The sequence below is a fragment of the Agelaius tricolor genome, unplaced genomic scaffold (genome assembly GCF_023055355.1).
Source record: "Agelaius tricolor isolate 1412-34295 unplaced genomic scaffold, bAgeTri1.0.p SCAF_41, whole genome shotgun sequence".
NCBI classification, from domain to species: Eukaryota; Metazoa; Chordata; class Aves; order Passeriformes; family Icteridae; genus Agelaius; species Agelaius tricolor.
The window spans coordinates 1,734,313-1,749,505 of record NW_027269301.1 but is presented as its reverse complement, the minus strand read 5'-3'; the positions used below and the strand labels follow the sequence as shown (position 1 = coordinate 1,749,505).

Sequence of the window (15,193 nt, the reverse complement as noted above, 5' to 3'; positions counted from 1 at the left end):
TCCCAAACCAGCTCCAGGGGCACATTCCTTCCCTAACCATTCCCGATTTCTCCTGCCAGGAACAAGGCCTGAAGCCCAACCAATCCAAGGAGCAGAGCTTGTGCTACTCCCAGGTACTTGGGCGATCCCGGGGCTGGGAATTCTCTCCCAAAGCAAACATCTTGGGAATGCCATCCCAGAGGTGTCTCCCAACTTTGGGATGCTTTTCCCTAAAACCCCACTCCTGTCCCTCCTCGCCAGGCCCAGCTGACCACGGATGTGATGCCGGACCAGAAGACTTTCATGGATCCCAAGGCGGGAAGCAGCCGGCAGCGGGAGAGCCGGATCCTGCTCCTCATTCCCATCCTGATCCCAGTGCTGGGGCTATAGAGGGGCGGGAAGGAGCGGCCAGTGGGACGGGGACGCTCGGACCAGTGCCACCAGTGCCACCAGTGCCCACCAGTGCCCACCGCCGCCGCGCTCGTGCCGGAGACTGGAACGCTCCCAAATCCCGGGAATGCCGAGCTCTGGAGAGGCAGGAGGAGCCTCCGCCACGCTGGGAAACTTTGGTGGTTTTCTTCCTACTTTTCGTTTTTTTCCCGTTTTTTTGGGGGATTTTTTCTTTTTTTTTTATTTTTTTGTGGTCTTTTCTGGGTTGGTTTTCCCGAGCGGCTCCTGGGAAAAGTCCCTGGAATGGGCCTGGAATGGGGGTCTGGAGCTGCCAGCGGTGCCGGGGAGGGGAAAAAAGTCGGAGAAAGGCGCTGGGAAAGGTGAATTTCAGGATTCTTTGCACTGGGGTGGCCCCAGGGACAACGAGGATTCCGCAGGGGAACATCGTGGAGGATGAAGGCGCCATCGGGAGCCGCCTGGAGGGGACTCCTGCTGCTCTTCCCGTTGGTTTTTCTGGGGGATTTTGGTTGGGGTTTTTCCTCGGAGAGTTTCCGAATGGAAGAGAAAAGAAACTGGTGTGAAACGTGTGAGGTTGTGCTGATGTTTTCAATCATTCCAGGGGAAGAGGTTCCATTTTCTTTTTTTTTTTTTTTTAATTTTTTTTTTATTTGGAATTTGGGTTGGGAGTGGAATTTGACCCATCCAGGGTCAGAATTCCCTGTTTTCCCTCTCCATGTTATTTCCTATATGCATATAACATATGGATATTCCCATATACATAACCCTTACCCATGCTGTGGCTTTTTAATTCCCATTTTTCCCTTTATTTTCCCTCTTTTTTTAAATTTTTTTTTTTTAATTCCTCCGATTCCCGCAACAACTTCCAAATGTATTCTTGGAAAATTTATTTTTTTTAACGATGTCTATAATGGAAAAAAAAGAAAAACCAAAATAAACCAAGGAGAACAAACCAAGGAATGAAACAGCCCTAAAATCCAAGATTCCATAAAAATCCCCATATCTGGGGGCAGGGGGAAAATGGGAACCTTCAGCTGCAGGAATGCCAAGATTTGGGTTGGAATTCAGAAATTCCCAGCCTTTTTTTCCTGCAGGAGACAACAAACAGGAAAAAATTCCCAAGGAGCTGCCACATTCCCGTTTTCTGGTGGTATTTTGGGAATTTTTATGTGCAAGAATTTCAAGTTTCGAGTTCCCATCCCTCCCTTGACGGGGTTTGGAAATTTTTTCTCCCAAGGCAACCTGGCAGTGCTGAAAATGCTGGGATTTGGGGCACAGGAAGAGTGAGGGGCTGGAGATTTTTATTTATTTGGGATTTTTATTTGGTGCAGCGGATTTTTATTTGGGGAGCGGAAATGTCAATTCCCATCCAGCTGTGCCCGTGTGAAAAAAGGGATTTCGGGAATCTTGGGAGCCTGGGGATGGTAAAATTGTGGAATCACAGAATTCCAGACTGGGATGGAGTTTAAAATCATCTCATTCCAGCCTCTGCCATGGACTGGCACAATTCCCATTATCCCAGCTTGTTCCAACGAGGCCTTGGATGTTCCAGGGATGTGGAAAATGGGGATGGAAGGATCCCAGAGCTGTTTTCTGGGAGCTGGAGCTGCCTGAGAGAGGAGGGAGGGATGAACATTCCCTTTTCCAGCATGGAAAATCCAACGGGGGGATGTGGGAGCTGGCACAGGAAACATAAACAAATCCCGCCTCTCCTGGAATTCCTGCCGCAATCCCAAGGCTGCTTTTCTCCGGGATGGGGCAGCTCTGAGCTGGAGCCGGGTGTGGGGCAGCCAAAAAAAAAAGGGATTTGGGAGCTCCACGGCAAAATCTGGGATCCCTCCTTGGGGTGATTCCCAAATCTGGGTGTTCTCAGGGCGGGCTGGGAGCCCTGAGTGCTGCTGGGTTTCCTTGGGAAAGAGGCTGGAAAATCCAGCAGGGATTTCTTCCTGGTGCTGGGGGCGTTTCCCTGGGAAAGCTGGGAGTGCTCTGGGATTTTCCTGAAGGAGTGGGAACCGCTTGGAAAGGTCAGGGAAGCATCTGCATCCAGCACCACTGGGTATTCCCAGTATTCCCTGCCCGGGAATTGTGATCCGTGGAGATCCTGGGGTTACTGGGAAGTACTGGGAATGGGGATTTGCTCCAGGATTCTCTCCAGGAATGGCGGTTCCAACATTGGGAATGGGGATTTGCTCCAGGATTCTCTCCAGGAATGGTGGTTCCAACATTGGGAATGGGGATTTGCTCCAGGATTCTCTCCAGGAATGGTGATTCCAGGACTCCCTCTGGGAATGGGCGGTTCCAGCACTGGGAATGGGGTTTTGGTCCAGGATTCCCTCTGGGAATGGCAATTCCAGCACTGGAAGTGGGTTTTGCTCCAGAATTCCCTCCAGGAATGGTGGTTCCAACATTGGGAATGGGGAATTGATCCAGGATTCCCTCTGGGAATGGCAATTCCAACACTGGGAATGGGGAATTGATCCAGGATTCCCTCCAGGAATTCCAGCACTGGTATGGGGATTTGCTCCAGGAATGGTGATTCCAGGATTCCCTCTGGGAATGGTGGTTCCAGCACTGGGAATGGGGTCTTGATCCAGGATTCCTTCTGGGAATGGGGAATTGATCCAGGATTCCCTCTGGGAATGGTGGTTCCAGCACTGGGAATGGGTTTTGCTCAAATATTCCCTCCGGGAATGGCAATTCCAACATTCCCTCTGGGAATGGCAATTCCAGCACTGCTCTGTGCCCCGGTTTGGAGTCATTCCCATCCCCTCTCCGCTCAGATTCCCAAAATCTCCGCAGCTCCACCCCAAACCCTGGTGCTGCCTCCACCACATTCCCAGCGCTTTAATTACAGGAGAGGAGAATTCCCGTGCTTTGTGTGGAAGTGAAAAACGCTGGGATGTAAAACCCCGGCTGCCAGGATGGATAATTAACTCTGGAGATAATTCCCTCTTCATTTGGACTCAATTACTTTCCCGATAGGAGAAAGTGCTGAAAACACAAATTTTTTTTTTTTTTTAATTTATTTTATTTATTTTTTTTTTTGGGAGGATGTGGCACAAAATAATAATGGGAAAAAATCCACTCGAGCTTTTCCTGGGAGAGCTTTTCCTTCCTGGGATAAAGCAGAGGATAAATCCCAGTTAATGCTCCAGAATTCCAGCTTGGCATCGCCCTCCTGTCCTTGGAATTTTTGGGTTTTGGGGGGGGAAAAAAAGAAAATTTTGGGGTTTTTTAGGATGGATCAGCTGGGGTGGGAATGTCACAGGGTTTGCTCCAAGGAGGAATTGCTGAGAAATGAGGTTTTTATGGGACACTTTGGAATTCTGGAGGAGTTTTAAGGAATATTTTATGTCCCTGGGGTCATCTTGTGGTGCCCTCACCAAAACTCCTACAAATCCTCAAATCCCGATGGATAATTCCATGAGGAATGCCCCCTATTCCCCAGCTGGAATCTCCCATTCCCAGCCATTCCAAGGGGAATAAAAAGCCATTTAACCTCTTTGGAAAGCAAAGCATTTCCTGGAATATTCCACATGAATTCCCAAGCTTTTTCCTCCTGGCCACGTCCTGATTTCGTGACGGGAATTTTTGCCTCCTTAAGGAATTTTTGCCTCTCCAGGTGTTTTTATTCCTTCTCCCTGTGCCCAGGGCTGTAAATCCCATCTGGGCCCTTCCGAAGGAAATATTCCAAGAGGGATTTTTTTTAATTTTTTTTTTTGCATCCAGGTTTTTGGAGCAGCTAAAAAGTCCCCATGCTCCTCGGAGGAAATGCCAAGCAGTGGGAGCAGGGAGGAAAAAATAGATGGAAAAGGGTTTTAGGGAGGGTTTTAAAAATAGCGGATCTTTGGAGGAGAAATCTGGGAAGACGTCAGGAGGGAGCCTCAAACCCAAGGGGGAAAGAATATTCTGGAAAATTGGGATTCATTCATTGCTGGATTGGGGCTGTCTTGGTGTTTTGGGGTTCTCTCCTCAAAATCCAAGGAAAAGGGGTGAAAATGTGGGAGAGGGATGGGAGGATTTGCAGCTGTTTGGGATGGGAGGGGGAACATTGCTGGGTTTTCATCCAGGGGATCCAGGAGAGCTGGGAAAGGGATGGAGGGACAGGACACAGGGAATGGATTCCCACTGCCAGAGGGCAGGGATGGAGGGGATTTTAGGAAGGAATTCCTGGCTGGGAGGGAATTCCCAGAGGAGCTCTGGCTGCCCTTGGATCCCTGGGAGTGCCCAAGGCCAGGTTGGGATAATCTGGGGCAGGGAGAGATGTCGGAGCTGGAACTGGCTGATCCCTAAAGTCCCTTCCAACCCAAAGCATTCCAGGATCCCGTGATTCTCCCAAAAACTTTGCAGGAGAGACCAAACCTTCCAGTAGAGGAGGTTTCAATCCCAGTAGATTCCAGTAAAATGCCTGTCTGGAGGCTCCTTGGGGAAAAAAAACAAAACCAAGATCCAAACCAGGATAAATGACAGCCATGGAAGCTCTTCTGTTTAACCTCTGGCCTTGGGAAGAAATCCATGAAAATGAGGAAAAGCTCCCGGGATTCACACGGGGTTAAAGACAGCAAATCCTGGGATGTGCCAGCAGTAATTCCCTGCCAGCTGGGACGTTGCCCTGCAGTGGGAGTGGGGGGCACAGCCAGCAGCCTTTTCCAGGAGGGGAATTCGCAGAATCATGGAATGCTCCGGCTTGGGAGAGACCTTGAAGCTCCTCTCATCCCACCCCTGCCAGGGGCAGGGACACCTCCCACGATCCCAGGGCGCTCCAAGCCCCTGCCTTCCAATTCCTTGGATTTGGGTGCCTTTTAAAAGGGTTGGAAAACCGGGAAAAGCTCTCCCGAACCTCTGCAGGGGGAGGTTTTGTGGTTGTGGCCGGGGCAAGGCCCGCGTGGAGCCTTTTCCGCGTCCTCCTGAATTATTCCGGAATTATTCAGGAATTATCCCTGCCTCCCGCTCCAGCGCTGCATCTTTGCATCCGTTAATTAGGCTCGGTGGGTGAAATGAGTCCCGGCCCTAATTCCCTGTCTGGATATTCATTATGGAAGCAGCAGCAGCAGCCGGGATGTCAAGGAGGATTAAGGCAGGAGCTGGGAAGTCACAGGTGGCTCCAGCACGGATTTCAAACCCGTGCATGGAAAAGCTGATGGATCCCGCTGGAATCAAACCCAAAACCACCCCAATTTCCCTGGGGCAGCGCGGGAAATTCCTTCCCAGCGCTCCCATTTTCCCCCAGGCTGGTGCTGAACCGGTCACGGCGTCCTGCTCCCTGTTTTTCTCGGGGATGGCCAATGGGGTTGGATCCCCCCCAGCTCCAGGAATTCTCCCGGCCCCATTCCCAGAGCTCGAGGCATAAAGGCAGCATTTTCCAGAGGATGCTCCAGCCCCTGGATGGTCCCCGAGGAGCCCCGGGAGGAACAAGGGCTCCGCTGTCCCCGTCAGCCCCGCGGCCCCGGGGTCCTCTGGATGACCCCGCGCGGCCACTCCTGGAGAAAATCAAATGGATAGCAAGGGAAGGGGGGGAAAAACTTGGAATTTCCCCCCTGGATCTGCTCCCAACCCCTCCCCGTGCCTTGATGGGGGCGGGGGTCGAGCACCGACCGCAACTCGGAGCGTTTGGGAATCAATGAATCAATCCCGGCGCTCATTCCGGGGATTTGGGATTCATTCCCAGCCCCGTTCCCGGCGCGGCAGAGCGGAGGTGTCCCGAATTCCCGAATTCCCGAATTCCCGGCGTCCCGGGGAGGCAGCTCCGGGCCGGGGTTTAATTAAGCGCTGAACATGACGCCGGTTTTAATTCCGTGCGTTCGGAGCTGCCCACACACCCCCGGTTGCCGTGGCAACCTTAATTTGTTTTGGAGCCTTCGCTCGGGTAGATTTGGGAATTTTTTTTTTTTGTTGTTTGTTTGTTCCTCGCCTTTTCCTTCGCCCTCCTTTTCCTCCCCCCTCCTTTTCCTTCCCCCTCCTTTCCTTCCCCCTCTGCCCCTTCCATTCTTCCCATTCCCTCTCTCCCGACTTTTCCCCCTTATTCTCTCTCCCCACTCCCTGAATGAAAAAGCACCGAAAATTCCTTGCGTGGAATAAAAAATTCCATCCGCATCCCACAGCCTCGGATTTCCCGGGACTCATCCCAAATTATCCCAGCTGCCTTCCCAAATCGTGCTCCTGCTCCCAAAACCTGAAGAGATCCACGGTTTCCCTTTCCCACACCCTGTCCCGGGTGGAAAACTGGGAATAAACCTTTTGGAAGGCCTGGCTGGGGTGCCTGGGCTCCTTGGAATGTTTGAAGGGAATTTTCAGGATCCCTTGGAATGTTTGGAAGGGGATTTTCGGGATCCCTTGGAATGTTTGGAAAGGGATTTTCAGGATTCCTTGGAGTGTTGGAAAGGGATTTTTGGGATTCCTTGGAATGTCTGGGAGGGATTTTCAGGATTCCTTGGTGTGTTGGAAAGGGCTTTTCCATCTGCTGAACCGGTGAGGGAGGGAAATTAGGGGAAAGAACCAAGGGACGCTCATTTCCCGCTCTCTCCATCCATAAAATCCAATGGCAAAGGGATCAATCCACAAATTTCCTTGGGAATGATGGAAAAGCAGCATCTGGGGCAGCTTCTCCTCTAATTAGGGTAATTAAGAGGAGAAGCTTCCAGAGCCATCCATGCTTTATCCTGGGAGAAGCTGGGTTAGGATCCAATCCCTGATTTAGGATCCAATTCCTATTTTAGCATCCAGTTCCCATTTCAGGATCCAATTCCCATTTTAGGATCCAATTCCCATTTCAGGATCCAACTCCCATTTTAGGATCCAATTCCCATTTTAGGATCCAATTCTTGTTTTAGGATCCATTTCCCATTTTAGGGTCCAATTCCTGATTGAGGATCCATCCCAGAATGGATTCCCAGCCTGGCTTATGGGAGGTTTTCCCAAAAGGCGTTGAAGCACTGGGATTTTTGGGATTTTTGCTTCCCACTCCTGGCTGGAGCAGGATTGAGCCTGGAATTCTGTCCTGCCCTACTCTGGGAATTGAAAGAGGATCCATGGATATCGCAGGGAAGAGAAAAAACCGGGAATTTTTGTCCTTCCAGTGGGAACCACGCATGGCTTTTCTCCTCTCCAATGGAAAATTCCCATTTTTTGAGCTCCTGAGCCTCACCCCAAATCCCAGATTTTAAACCAACACCCGCCTTCGCCTCCCAGAAATCCGTGGATTTGCCCAGGCCGTGTTTTCATGTGGATTAATGATTCCAACACGGAATTTCTTGTTCCATAATGGATAAATTCCCTGTTCGGGGAGTGCCAGCCGTTATTAATTAAGCCCAGCCCAAGGATTTGTTTGCTTTGATGTCTAAAGCTGCAGCTTTTCTTTTTTTTTTCCTCCCTGCTTGTTAAACTTAATCAAAAGCAATCAAAAACGCTTCCCTAAATTAGAGCAAATTAATTCCCAACAAAAGGAGAAAGTCTCCGGTAGCACAAATGGAAAAGGAATTAAAAATAATTGGAGATGGGAGTCGGGGTAATCTAAATTTAAATATCAGGTTTGGCTCCTGGGCTCCATTTTGGAGGGGTGGGGCAGGGTCAGGAAAGGTTTAAATGCTGCTTTTGGTACTGGGTTTAATTCTGGGTGGGATAGGAAAGGATTAAATGCTGAGTTTGATGCTGGGTTTAATTTTGAATGGATAAGGCAAGAATGGTGCAGGGTTTTAATCTGAGCTTGGTGCTGGGTTTAATTCTGGATGGGATAGGAAAGGTTTAAATGCTGAATTTGGATTTTGGGGTTTATTTTGGATGGGTTAGGACAGGTTTAAATGCTGTGTTTCATGCTGGATTTAATTCTAGATGGGATAGGAAAGGTTTAAATGCTGGATTTGGTTTTTGGGGTTTATTTTGGATGGGATAGGCCAGGTTTAAATGCTGGGTTTGGTGACATTCCTGAGCCGGAGCTCCTGGATCCCAGCGAGTTCCTGAGGCTCCTGTGTCCGTGTTTATCCCTGTTTATCCTTGATCCTCCCTGGCACCACCTGCTGCTGTGTGGGAAAAGCCGGGAAGTCGCGGCTGCCCACGAAATCTGGGAGCAGGAACCGTGCCCAGGAGTTGTTCCCGGTGCCTGGAAAATCGGGATTTGGGGAGGAGGAGTGGCAGCCTGGATGTCAGCGGCTCAGGGAGAATCACGGAGTTGTGGAATTCCAGAGCGGTTTGGGTGGGAAGGGACCATAAATCCCATCCATGTCCAACCATGACAGCTCCCACTGTCCCAGGTTATCCCAGCCTGGCCTTGGGCACTGCCAGGGATCCAGGGGCAGCCCCAGCTCCTCTGGGAATTCCATCCCAGCCCCTCCCCATGCTCATTCCTTCCAAAAATCCCACCCCAGTCTCTCTTTTTCCAATTTGGAGCCATTCCCTGTGTCCTGTCCCTCCATCCCTTGTCCCCAGTCCCTCTGCAGCTCTCCTGGAGCCCCTTCAGGCCCTGGAAGTGACTCTGAGCTCTCCCTGGAGCTTTCCCTTTTCCAACAACTCCAAGTCTTTGCTCATCCCAAGACTCTGTTGGATTTCTGGGTCAAACTGAGCTTCTCATCCCCCAACACCCCAAATTCCTTGTCCAGCCTGTCCCTGGGCTTGGAGCCACCTGGGCTGGTGGGAGGTGTCCCTGCCCATGGGTCTGGCTGGGATTTAAGGTCCTTTCCAACCCAAACCATTCCAAGACCCCATTGCGACATGGAATTGAGAATTCCTGCTCCGAGACCAAGCTCTGGAGGGTTTTGGTTAAAGGAAAAACTAATTCCTGAAATTGAGGAACATTTAATGGGAGTTTAAATCTCCCCAGTTGTTCCATAAACACCCAGTGAGGAAACATCCCAAATCCACCCCTTTCCCTTTGGAATTCCCTTCCCTGAACCACACTGGGAGCCACACTTGAACAATTGGAATATTCTCCAAGCGGGGTTTTATTGGAATAATTACCAATATAGCAGGACAGGACCTGCCTGAGCTTGTCTGGCCCTTGGTGCTGAACCAAACAGCAGCAACTGTGGTGTTTGACCCCACAGACACTTTGGGCTGCCTGGGTGTGTGGTGTTTCACCCCACAGACACTTTGGGCTGCCTGGGTGTGTGGTGTTTCACCCCACAGACACTTTGGGCTGCCTGGGTGTGTGGTGTTTCACCCCAGGGACACTTTGGGCTGCCTGGGTGTGTGGTGTTTCACCCCACAGACACTTTGGGCTGCCTGGGTGTGTGGTGTTTCACCCCACAGACACTTTGGGCTGCTGGGTGTGTGGTGTTTCACCCCACAGACACTTTGGGCTGCCTGGGTGTGTGGTGTTTCACCCCACAGACACTTTTGCCTGCCTGGGTGCTGCAGCTGGGCCCTGCAGACAAGTCCAGGCCTGCAGGAGCTCTGGTGCTGCTGGGATGGAGCTTCCCCCCATACCAGGGGCTGCCCCTCAGGTTTCCCTCTGTGGAGAAGCTTTCAGGCCATGGTGAAGGAAAGGAGTCGGTTCTGAGGGAGGGTTTGGATCCAGAGCTTTATTCTGGCCCTCAGGCCTCTGAATGCAGCACCAGCTCCCACAGAACTCCCTGAGCCCGTGGCTGCTGCTCCTTTGAAGCCCGGGGAGAGGGGCAGGGAAGGGGCAGGGAGGCACCAAGCAGGGACAGGAGGGGAGGGACAGAGGGACAAAGGACACCTGGATGGCCCAGGGCCCCCCAGGGGTAGAGGGCATCCTTTGGATCTGCCCAATCACTCGAGGCCCTTCTGGAATGCCAGGACTGACAGACAGTGCTGGGAGGGGCAGGAGAGGTGACTGACACACCTGGCAGGGAATTATCAGGGAGGGACCCGAGGTTCTGAGGTAAACCCTGAAATCCCAACGCAACAGGGCTTCCCAGTGCCAGACACCCGGGATAATCCGTTCAGGCACCGCGGGAATCCGCTGCCACCAAGGGCCGTCCCCGGTGTCACCCGCGCTCAGCGTCAGGGCCCGCTCCTCGTTAGCGCCAACGCCGAACACACCCCGCTGCTTTCCCGTCTCCGGGAGAGGGGAAAAAACCCTTCCTGACAGCTTGGATAACCTTTCCCTGCTCCCGTTCTCACTCGGGAAGCGCTGACGCTCCCGGTTCGGGGCAGCTGTGAAGAGCAGAGGGCGGCGAGCAGGGGGTGGGAAGTGTGGCTAAAAATACGGCGAGTCTGGCACGTTCTGCCTTTTCCTTGGAATTCAGAATCCCTCCTGTGCTGCTCCAAGGGTGGCCCTAATTAGGGGTGTCAGAGCGTGAACAGATTTTTTGGGGTGTGGGGATTTTTTTATTCCCCTTTTCCCACCGCAGATTTTTTTTTTTATTTTTGGGAGGGGGGGGTGTTAGCAGCAAATCACACTCAGAAAGAAGGGAATGGCTTCCCACTGCCCCAGGGAAGGGATAGAGGGGATTTTGGGAGATTCCCAGAAAAAAATCTGTCTGCCACATCCCTGGAAGCGTCCCAAGCCAGGCTGGAATCACCTGGGATAATGGAAGGTGGAACAGGATGGGATTTAACTCCATTCCCACCCCAACCACTCTGGAATTTCATTCCTGGTGCCGTTTCCTGCTCCAACAATCAAGTGGCAGGAGGGCCAGGAGCCTTTGTGTCCCCTCCTGGTGCCGGTGACGTCCTTGCAGAGGAAAAGCCCCCAAACAAAGCCAGGAGTCGTCAGTTAATTGCGTTTTAACAGCAAAATAATTCCGTGAGTCAAAGCCATTGATTGACTCGATCCCGTCCTTCTGCGGGGGCTGAGGATTCGGGGGTTGTTTATTCCCATTAAATTCCTGCCAGGGAATTTATTCCCATTAATTCTCCTGCCAGGGGATGCAGGAGAAAGTGATGGGAGGCCCACAAAAGCTGCTTGGTTTGGGGCAGATTTGGGGTTTTGGGGCTGTTTGGGGAGGAACCCAACAACTGCAGCATCCCCGATCCCCAAATCCGCGCCCTTGTCCTTGTTCCTCAGCCTCGGGATGGATCCCAGCTTTGGGGTCCTGCCATGACCTCCCTTCTCCCAGACCAGCCAGTGGGAGGCGAGACCCTTCTGGAAGTGCCTCTTTTCCCCCTTTTCCCCCCCGTTCTGACTCGGGTGACTCACGCAGCTCCTCCAGAGAAAGCTTTTCCTCGGGGGAGCTGCAAAATCCGTGGCGCTTGAGGAACAGCGGAGCTTCAAACCTCGCCTTGTGTTGGCAAACGTCGGCCTGCGAATCTGGCCTGGGATTTTTTCAATTAAGCTTTTCTTTTCGGGGTTGGGGTTTTTTTTTTTTTTTTTCCTGTGTTTTGTGGGTTTGTTGTTTTTTTTTTTTTTTTCTCCTCTCTGTGAGGCGAATTAATTGATATTTGCTCAGTGTGTCAAAATAGCTGCGGTGCGTTGGAGTGCCGCGCTCGGATCGGGGAGGGAAGGGAAGGGAAGGGAGGGTGACTCAGTGGGAAGGGAATTAAAAGCAGCAGCTCCTGCTCAAGGCCAGGCTCGGTTCTGCTCCGAGGAACGGGAGGGGAGCACGTGGATTGCAGGGAAGCTGTTCCCAGGAAACCGGCCCCGAGCTGCTTTGGGGGGCATTCACCTCGTTTTGCCTCTTCCCAGGGTTTGATGGAAAAGTTGGAGTGCAGGGTTGGGGGCTGAGGCAAAGTGGGGTGGAATTCCTGGAGAAGCTGTGGCTGCTCCATCCCTGGAAGCGTCCAGGGCCAGGTTGGAGCCACCTGCAGTAGAGGGAGGTGTCGTGGATGGGATTTAAGGTCCTTCCGACCCAAACCATTCCAGGGTGTTGTTTTCCCATCCCTCTGTGGGTGCTGCAGGAACAGCCCTGGACACTGGGAATCTGCTGGGAAGGAGAGCCTGGAGTGCCAGGACACGGGGAATGGCTTCCCACTGCCAGAGGGCACAGGGAGATGGGATTCTGGAAGGAATTCCTGGCTGGGAGGGTGATGAGGGGCTGGGCTGGAATTCCCAGAGCAGCTGTGGCTGCCCCCAGATCCCTGGAAGTGTCCAAGGTCAGGCTGGAGCAACTTGGGATAATGGGAAGTGTTGGGATTAGAACTGGCTGGGATTTAGGTCCCTTCCCAATCCAAAGCATTCCATGATTCCCCGATCCTCATCATCCATGGAGGATGAGGAGGGGCTGGGCTCCTGGACTGGGGAATGCCATGCATCCATTCTCATGGCTGGATAAACGTATCCCTGGATTTGTTTGCTCAGGCAGAGACACTGTTCCTTGGAGGGGGTGAACCCTCTTAGAAACTTTAATTCTATTAAAGGTAATAATTAAGAATCTATTAATTCTATTATTTTATCTCGCCTGGGTCATCCCCAGCCCCACCTGGCAGCAGGAAAACCCCTGGATGTGTTGAATTCCGACTTTCCCAGCTCCCATTGCAGAAAGCCAGAAACCCCGGTTCCAGGGGCTCCGACTTTCCCCAATAAATCCTGTTTTTTTCTGTGCCCTCCCTCCCTCCTCCTGCTCTGCTCCCATTTATCTGCCCTCATTTGTCACCTTGATCCGTTCCCAATCTCCCACCGGGGCCGTGGGGTTGAGCGCGGGATTAGGGGGAGTTTAATTGGATCTCCCTCCCACCATCAGCTCCAATAAAACTTTATGGAAAGATAAAATTCTCCCAGGGCTCTCCGGAACAAAAGGGGCCGGGGAGGGGACCGGGATCACTTTTTCCACTTCCCATTTCATTTTCTATTTTTTTTTCCGGTTAAATTCCCTGCCAAGCCGCGTTTGAGGCTGATTAAGCAGGGGAGGGAGGATTTCTGGGAGCTGTGTTATCCCATTTTTCCGTGTGTAAGCACTCGCTGGCTGCTGCTCTCGCCCTCTCGCCGTGATTCCCCCTGACAGGAAGATGAATTGGGCTCCGGCCGGGGAGAAAATAACATTTATTTCACATGGAAAAAGTGCTGAGCCGCGGGAGAAGCGGGAGCAGGGAGGTCAGGACAGGGGAGCGGGGATGGGAAGGGAGGGATGCGCCTGGATTTGGGATCCTTGGGTGTTGAACCCTCGGTTATCCCGGTTTGGGGGCTCAGGTTTAACATTCCAGGCACTGGGAATGTGTTATTCCAGTTTAGTGGAACATTCCTGGTTATCTCCAGGCACTGGGAATGTGTTATCCTGGTTTAGTGGAACATTCCTGGTTATCTCCAGGCACTGGGAATGTGTTATCCTGGTGAGGTGGAACACCCCTGGTCATCTCCAGGCATTTGGAATGTGTTATCCCAGTTTATGGAACATCCTTGGTGATCTCCTGGCACCAAGAATGTGTTATCCCAGTTTAGTGAAATGTCCCTGATCATCTCCAGGCACTGGGAATGTGTTATCCTGGTTCAGCAGCTCCTGTTGAACATTCCCAAGGATCTCCAGGCCCTGGGAATGTGTTATCCCGGTTTGGTGGAACATCCCTGGTGATCTCCAGGCACTGGGAATGCGTTATCCCAGTTAATGGAACATCCCTGATCATCTCCAGGCACTGGGAATGTGTTATCCCAGTTTAGTGGTGATCTCCAGGCATTGGGAATGTGTTATCCCTGTTTAGCAGCTCCTGTTTAACGTTCCTGGTGATCTCCAGGCATTGGGAATGTGCTATCCTGGTTTATCAGCTCCTGTTTAATGTTCCTGGTGATCTCCAGGCATTGGGAATGTGTTATCCCAGTTTGGTGGAACATCCCTGGTGATCTCCAGGCACTGGGAATGCGTTATCCCAGCTAATGGAACATCCCTGATCATCTCCAGGCACTGGGAATGTGTTATCCCAGTTTAGTGGAACATTCCTGATGATCTCCGGGAATTGGAAATGTGTTTGGTGGAACACCCCTGGTGATCTCCAGGCAGTGGAATGTGTTATCCCAGTTTGGTGGAACATCCTTGGTGATCTCCTGGCACCAAGAATGTGTTATCCCAATTTAGTGAAATGTCCCTGATGATCTCCAGGCACTGGGAATGTGTTATCCTGGTTCAGCAGCTCCTGTTTAAGATTCCCAAGGATCTCCAGGCACTGGGAATGTGTTATCCCAGTGAATGGAACATCCCTGATCATCTCCAGGCACTGGGAATGTGTTATCCCAGTTTAGTGGTGATCTCCAGGCATCGGGAATGTGTTATCCTGGTTTAGTGGAACATTCCTGATGATCTCCAGGAATTGGGAATGTGTTATCCTGGTTTATCAGCTCCTGTTTAACGTTCCTGGTGATCTCCAGGCATTGGGAATGTGTTATCCCGGTTTAGCAGCTCCTGTTTAACATTCCTGGTGATCTCCAGGCATTGGGAATGTGTTATCCCGGTTTAGCAGCTCCTGTTTAACGTTCCTGAGGATCTCCAGGTGTTGGGAATGTATTTCCAGCCTGTAACTTCCATGGGAAGGCACGGTGTGGTTTTTTGGGGGACCTGGGGCCCCTCCAGCCTCTCCCATCCTGAATCCCCATCCCGTTGTGCTCATCCCATCCCGTTTTCCCAGCACACAGAGAAGATCCCACTGTCCTCATCCCGCTCCTTTTCATCCAGGGATGACTGAGGCCTTCCAGAGGGACCTGGGATGGATGGGAGCTGACTGGGGCCACCTGACCCTGGGGAAATCTGGGAATGATCCCAACTCCCTCATCCTCCACCACGGAGCCCCAAATCTTCCTCTGCTGGGGGCTCTCCCAGCCCAAAGCAAAATTCCCAGGAAAAATGGGAAGTGCCACCACTCCAGAAGAACACGAGGAGCTGCTGGATCCTTGCAGAAAAATCCAATTAAAATCTGGGAAAAATCTGCCCTTTCCTTGCTGGTTTTGCTCCCCTCCTTTATCCCAGGAGCTGTTCCTGCTAGGGAGAAA

The 15,193-nt window shown here is 51.8% G+C and overlaps 1 protein-coding gene across 1 annotated transcript in view; it reads left to right on the top strand.

Annotated features, from left to right (window-relative positions):
* GFRA2 (GDNF family receptor alpha 2) overlaps positions 1–956 on the top strand; it is a 34,294-nt gene extending 33,338 nt beyond the window's left edge. Inside the window, exons 8-9 of the mRNA XM_071454672.1 lie at positions 60–113; positions 241–956. Of these exons, the coding sequence (XP_071310773.1) occupies positions 60–113; positions 241–369 (183 nt within the window). The 3' untranslated portion in view covers positions 370–956. The remainder of the gene's footprint in view (positions 1–59; positions 114–240) is intronic.
* Positions 957–15,193: the final 14,237 nt, after the last annotated feature.